Here is a 7,284-nt window from a genome sequence, read left to right as displayed (position 1 = left end):
CGAGGTGGAAGCCCCGACGAGATCCACGGCGGATGCACCTCCGGGAAGGACGAGGAGCGACGCCCGGGAAACGGTGCAATGCAGGCGGGGAGCCCGATCACCGGAAGCGGAGCCCAAGAAGGGCTGAGCACCGCAGCAGTCCCCCCACGGGCAGACGGAGGAGCGACAGGACGGTCCACAGCAGCGTAGCCCAGACACAGGCCCCGTCGACCCCCACCACGGGGCGCAGAGGGGCGGAGAAGGCACGGAGCACCGTCCGACAGCCGAACAGGCAGGACGCCGCGACAGCGCGACCGAGGGCAACCGTGCGACGACCGACGGTCCAAAACCACAACGAATTGCGACAGGAGAGGAGGGTTTCTCCCATGACGAGAGTAAACCGTAAAAAAACCCGTAAAACAAACGCTAAAAAAGAATAATAGCGGGTGAGCAGCGGCAGCCAGACGCGCCAGCGTTCACTCAACCCGGAAGTGACCCGGAAGTCTGATATAATCAGATTTAAATTCTAAATTAGTTTTGATTGTATGTTATCACTTCAAAGTTCAGTCCAATACATTGCATTAGTAATCTGCCACTTTAAATATGGCGGACACTGTCATACCAATGAGTAAACCCACTCAAGGCTGTGTCTATGTATGTATATGTCTATGCTAAAAGCATCACAGTCATAGGTTTTAATATACTTTGTAGTTTCAATCTCTGTATTGTTTTATCAATCAAGGGCGTAACTGACGAAGATGAGTTTGTGTACGTTTGTTATGAGCTAAACTGTGAAGTTAAAGTAGTTTACCTGGGTTTGTAGTTTCATCAGATGAAGTGAGATGCCAGAGTGACTGTCTCTATGAGTTCATATCGCCATTGTAGTTTACTCGATTTTATTGAAAAAGAAAATCCTCGAATCCGAATGAACTATCTTGGAATCTCTCATACTTGGTTCATGAGGTGACCTCAGCACTCTGCATCATATCATATTGGTGGTTGAAGCAACTAGATTTGCACCCTGCACGGTACTGTATTTCTTTCAAAAACTAAAGTCGCATGCTCTTGATAATTGCTTATCTGTTATAATTAATAGTAACTGATTAGGCAGTGCTTTACATCTGATGTTGCCGTTTCCGTCTTCACAATAGTAGTAACAAGTAGTTTTTGATGTAATTTTAGTACATTAAAGGTGCATTTTCGGCCAATTTTGTGGTGCCCCCTTGAACACGTAGCACCTTTAGCATTCGCCCAATGGGAAAACTGGCTAAAACCTAAACATTTTCAAAATTATATTGAACAAGAAAAAACACGCTTCTGGGCCTTTTGTCTATGAAACATCTCAGTGATGAGTTTCATAATAAATTTGTTATCGACTTACATCCTCAGATTCCAACACATGACATATCATCTTGTACTGGCCGTGTGCTTCCGGGTCTGAGAGGTCGACAGTTTCTTGAGAATCAGGTGGAGGCATTCGGCATCTGGCCATCAAAACCACACTTTTCTCTATGTCTGCAATGTAGGACAGGGTGCGCAGAGGATAGTCCATCATTGTCTCCTGGAAATCAGAGAGCCCCAACAGTCCTTATGTGATTGAAATCCAAACTGAAAATCCAAGAGATTTAAATGTAAAAACGCCTCATAATTTCATCCATCCAAAAAAACCCCAATTCCAATGAAGTTGGGATGCCCTGTATTACTAAATTAAAAATTGAATACAATTATTTTCAAGTCCTTTTGAGCCTATATTCAATTTAATACACTATAAAGATATTTAATGTTCAAAGGGTGGGACTTAATTTAAAAAATCAAATTACTGTCAGTCTTTGTAATTCATTCATCTTGATTTATCCGATCTTAATCAAATAAAGTCCACAAGGTTGACATGCAAGTTGTGGTTCTGAATCCTAATGCTCGTAGTTTTGTTTGCTTCAAACTTGAACTGGGGCTGCCCGCACTAAAAAGGTCCAGTGATATTTGTGCTCGTTGCAATATACTTGGCATGTAATTTGATCCTCAAGAGTCTCTATCCAACCTGTTTTTGACATTTCCCATCCCCAACACAGCTGACTGAAATGATGAGCTCATCAGCTAGCTTTGCAGAAGCTTGATAAGGATCCTGATCATTTGAATCAGTTGTGTTGGAGAAGGGAGACATCCAAAACAGGCTGCATAGGGTCTCTCGAGGAACTCCTGATTTAGATGGAACCGGCCACAGATCTGAATAGAAGAGGTAAGCCAGGGTGTTGTGGCAGCTATCCGACATGCGTGGGTTATTATTAAAGAGCATTTGAAAAAAAAAAAATATATATATATATATATATATATATTCTTACCTATGTAAAATTATTCACAGTTCCCTCAGTGTGACTCCACAGTGTTGTGTGCAAGAGTATTCAGCACAATGTACAGGCATCCTTATTTTGGTTTTTGTGATATCCACAGCTTCAAGAGTTACAGTGATCCATCACTATATTGTGCTTCATTTATCACGGCTTCACTACATCGCGTTTTTTTTTTCCAGAGTACTGTACTGTATTTGGAAAAAAATGCCGAATGACTCAGAGGTATTGTACATGGTTGTACGCATGTTTGGTTCCTGGCGCCGACATCGACCAATGACAGCATGAGTGGATTTATCCCATGAGCTGATTGGCTAGATGCCCCGCCCAGCACCTTCCTTTGTGTCTCATCACAAGTGTTTGACTCTGATCATTGTATCATCAGCTGTGTACTCTCTGATCAGTGTCTCTTCATGTTGTTGTGTTTGCTACGTGCGCACATGCTATAGTGAGAGCTAGTGCAAGAGTGAAAGCAAAAGTGAGCGCGAGCGAGCAAGAGAGAAAGGGAGGGGGCGATTGGACTTGTTTGAAACAAGCAGCACGTCTCTCTTCACTTCTCCTCATCAATACCAATTAATTGTGTTATCATAAACACATCGGCTGCGTGGCGATAGCTGGCCAGCAACTATCTGGAGGCTAACGGCGGCTACACTGTCAGAGCGGCGTAAAGTGAGAGGAACACAAGTCTCTTTGTCTCTCTCATAAGACACTGCTGATGAATGTTAATTACTGTATAAGGTTTTATAATTAAAGATTTAAGTAAATACGTGTACTGTTGTAGTCTTTGTCTCAAATATATAAAGTATAAATAGTGTTTACATATTTTAAACATGCTGGTACCCATATACACTTCCACTTCCCCATTAACCGCCATAAGTGAGGGAACACTATATGTTGTATCTAACCTTTCCTTATACAGTGATCCCTCACTTATGGCGGTTAATGGGGACCGGGACCCTGCCACGATAAGTGAAAAACTGCTCGTAAGAGTGGCTGCCTTTACAGCAGCTCCTATACTTTTTGTTCTTCTACTTTCTTCCTTTCATAACTTTGCAGCTGTAAATTGGGAATTTCTCCATTGTGAGACGAATAAAGGTGTTCTTATTCTCTCTCTCTCTCTCTCTCTCTCTCTCTCTCTCTCTCTCTCTCTCTCTCTCTCGCTCTCTCTCTCTCTCTATCCTCGCCGCGCACTTAGCAAACAGAAGACGCAGTAAGCCAGAGAATCACAGCGCGACAAGACGCAAGTCTTCCCTAGTGTCTTGTCACGCTGAGCGGGGCTGCGAAGATGCGCAGCCAATCAGCTCACGGGATAAATCCACTCGTGATATTAAAATTGGTTGGATGAACTGAAACCTTTGTATGAGATAAACATGCAAAGACACAGAAATCATGACGTGGGCAAATACTAATTCACAGTACTGTGAGTTACGCTTTGTTGAGAGATGTTTCCCCTCCTTTTAATACATATAAATATTTGGCAATATCTATTGCTTTTCCAAACACCTCTTGTAAAAATCTACTTCAAATTTGCTGAAAAGTATTTTTGTAGCCCTGCGATTGGCTGGTAACTGCTTCAAAAATGTTGTATGCCCTGCGTCACGTTAATACAGCAATAATTATCTTAAGAAAAAAGAGTCTCATAATAATTGGCTGAAGAGTAAATTCAGCCATATCGAAATGAAAGTGAATTCAGGGGCTAGGAGTCTATATTGAATCATGTCCACGAGAGGGCGAAACAGACCATCAAATGAGTCATGACAATTCACCCCTTCAAATAATTCGGTCCATAGATGTTTTAGCCTTTATATTCAATTGATGTTTGGAAAAGCCTTACAGTTGCCTTACAAAAAATTGGTTGATGTCAAATAACGCTAGAATGATTGGGATATAACTTTACTGTTAAATCCTGGCCTCTGAAAAAATTCAGAATAAGTAAATATTTTGGGAAAAAAACAATCGTGTTCTTGACAGTTGGACTTCATTGGAACTGGGGTTTAAAATAACATATGTAATGTACAAGCACGGTTATCTCCTTCGTTTTTTTTTACTAGAATTCAAGCTGATGTCAATTTGAACATATACTTTACTCGGAAAACTTCAGTTTTATTTCTACTGTATACCTAGCTTTGAAATGATTGAGTCGTCCTCAAACAACTCAACTAAGACACTGATGCAGAACATTATTAAGATGATGATGAGAATACAGCCCAATATATAGTATGATCTAACCATATAATCAATGGTATGGTAATGGTTAAAAGGGGCACTTGTGTTTGTGTGCACTACAATCAGCAGGCATATACCTGGGAATCTGCATTGAGCATTTTTATTCTCTGAGTGGAGATGAAGAGATCAACCGCTGTCATTGCCGGGGCACCATCCTCAGGGGCCTACAAACATACACATATGGGAACAAAAAATACATAGTGAGCAGGTATTTATATTTTCCAAGTCCATCATCACCACAGCAAACACCAGTGAAATGACTCAACTGTGGAAAACAAACCCAGAAGGACATTAATTCAAGATGCAGATCATTATTGTCAGCAGAAAGACAATTGGACAAGTTTGTCTTGGTCCATCCCAAAGCATTTAAATAGAATATCATTTGCCCGCTAAAATGTAGAGATGTCCACCAATCACATAATTAGAAATCGAGGTCAGTGTCATGATTTTCAGCTCATCAGTTTCGAGGAAAGAAGATACATTTTATTCATTTTTAGAAAATAATCCAAAGTTATCGAGACATGTCCAAAATGGAACAGTAATATTACACACACACACACACACACACACACACACACACACACACACACACACACACACACACACACACACAAATACACGGACGGCCGGACGACGACTGACAGAAACATATCCAGCCTGTCTTTCATATTTAATTCACCAAGACACTACTTCAGACCAAATGTGAAATATCATTATGCGCCGCTTCTCTCATGCATGTTCACACTGTTTGGATGCGCAGGGAGTGACTTCACTTTGCTTCAAGTGGTCAAGAGTAGGTGCGTTTTCTGTCCCAAAAAGTTTACACGTTGCCGGTCAGTCTGATGAGCGACGGTGGTTGTGTTGGCAGCTGAATGCTATTTTGGTTGACACTTAAACAGCTGTAAACAATTCAATCCACTCACAAGATTCTCCCAGCCTAAGAAAGGTACCGGTAGCTATTTTGTATGCCTCTCGGTCACACAGGCCCACATTGGTCTTTTTTCCCCCACCGTGCGTGCGTTGCGTGCGTGCGTGCGTGTGTGTGTGTGTGTGTGACTGTGTGTGTGTTTCTTTTCTTTCTTTCTTTCTTTCTTTCTTTTTTTAATGTCTTTACTTTATTAGCTGTGTCTGCTTATTTGTATACGTGTTCGACGCTGACGTGAGGCGGCAAAAGTTCCTTCCAACCTACACGGGCGACATGGGCTCAGCACAAAAAATTTCTTTGAACTCTTCAACTGCGCCACTCGTCTTCAGACCACATGCACTGCGTTGGGAACGCGCCTGTAGAGTGCAGGGAAGGTGTGGTTGGACTTATTTATTAAATACAACAGCGGTCCGCAACCCTTTTTGCCCCACAGATCAGTTTAATGTCAGACAATATTTTCAGGGACCAGCTTTTAAGGCCGGATAAATACAACAAAATAATATGATATGACCTGCATGAAAACTTTAGTATTTTTGTAACATAATAATAAACACGAATCATGACACGAGGAACATTCGAACTGGCCACAACACTCTCTGGTCTCTATGGGTAACGTTTAAGAGTGCCTTCAAAATAAGATACGCCACAGATAAAAAGTGCATGAAAAATACGACTCATCATCACTGCATATCAAGCAGAGTGGGCTTGGTGCGTGGGAATCTCCCGTTGAGATAAATCCGTATTTTAAGTAGGACTCCTGATACTGTCCATTAAATGTAGCCTTCTTTCTTTCTTGAAAATCATAGGATGCCCTTCTGTCTCCTGGCTGGGCCTTTTCCCCTTCCCAAAGACGTTTGTTTTTCACTCATTTTACTAGACCCTAAGTTTCATTTTAGCGGTACCCTATCACGTGACGAGAAGCGCCGCCTTCACCTGCGTCAAGAGTGACATAATGTAGACAGATATAAGAGAGAATCAGGTAATTTTTCAAAATAAAACATCTTTCAGATTCCGCAATGAATAAAACGGAAGTAATGTAATTTATTTAGTCTTTCTGGGTGGCCCGGCACTGAATGATGCGTGGACTGATACCGGTCCGCAGCCTGAGAGTTGGGGACCACTGAAATACAACACCCCACTCCCTGGCTCTGCTGCTGTGGAGAAGTTTTTTTTTCAACAGGCAGCGACATCCTCTGGCCAAAGAGGACCTTCCTTAAGGAGAACATGTCCCTATTTGGGTACCCCACTTACAAGGGGCAGTTTGAGGAGGAGAAGCAGCAGGATACCAAACAGGAAAAATATATATATACAGTAAATATTCCCATCCCTGGAATTCTATGAAAAGGAGTATCCTTCACCCGGAACAAAAGCCTGTGCATTAACATTTTGACTAAGATATTACATGTTACCGGAACTTACGTAAGCGGAAATTCCACTACCCGTAACCCGGATTGAGACGTCATGCCGCGGGACCTTAAATACACGCAACTCCCACCCGATGCTACGGAACGACGACACCGAGACACATTTTCACTTCGCGTTTTTCGATCATCAGATTCGAAACGACGACGTGTAAGTGAGTTTTTATTGGTGTGCGTTTTACTGTAATTGTGAATGATTTTGACTTTATTCACTTAACGTCCTGTAGAACGCGGCACTAGCTTAAAAGCAGCACCCACTCGACACGACCGAACAGACGTGTTCGCTTCGCCGTTTACATTCATCAGATTCGAAACGAAGACGTGTAAGTGACTTTTTATTGGCGTGCGTTTGACTGCAATTGCGAAAGATTTTAACTTTATTCACTTA

General features: G+C 42.1%; 1 protein-coding gene across 1 annotated transcript in view; it reads right to left on the bottom strand.

Annotated features, from left to right (window-relative positions):
- The window catches only part of LOC109510519 (amyloid beta A4 precursor protein-binding family A member 1-like), a 61,744-nt gene that overhangs the window by 13,911 nt on the left and 40,549 nt on the right, over window positions 1–7,284 (bottom strand). Inside the window, exons 6-7 of the mRNA XM_019860869.1 lie at window positions 4,628–4,714; window positions 1,361–1,540 (exon numbers count right to left, since the gene is read on the bottom strand). Of these exons, the coding sequence (XP_019716428.1) occupies window positions 1,361–1,540; window positions 4,628–4,714 (267 nt within the window). The remainder of the gene's footprint in view (window positions 1–1,360; window positions 1,541–4,627; window positions 4,715–7,284) is intronic.

This window comes from Hippocampus comes, unplaced genomic scaffold, assembly GCF_001891065.2.
Source record: "Hippocampus comes isolate QL1 unplaced genomic scaffold, H_comes_QL1_v1.1 scaffold130, whole genome shotgun sequence".
Taxonomy (NCBI): Eukaryota; Metazoa; Chordata; class Actinopteri; order Syngnathiformes; family Syngnathidae; genus Hippocampus; species Hippocampus comes.
The sequence above is the reverse complement of the archived record's forward strand: the minus strand, read 5'-3'. Positions and strand labels throughout refer to the sequence as shown.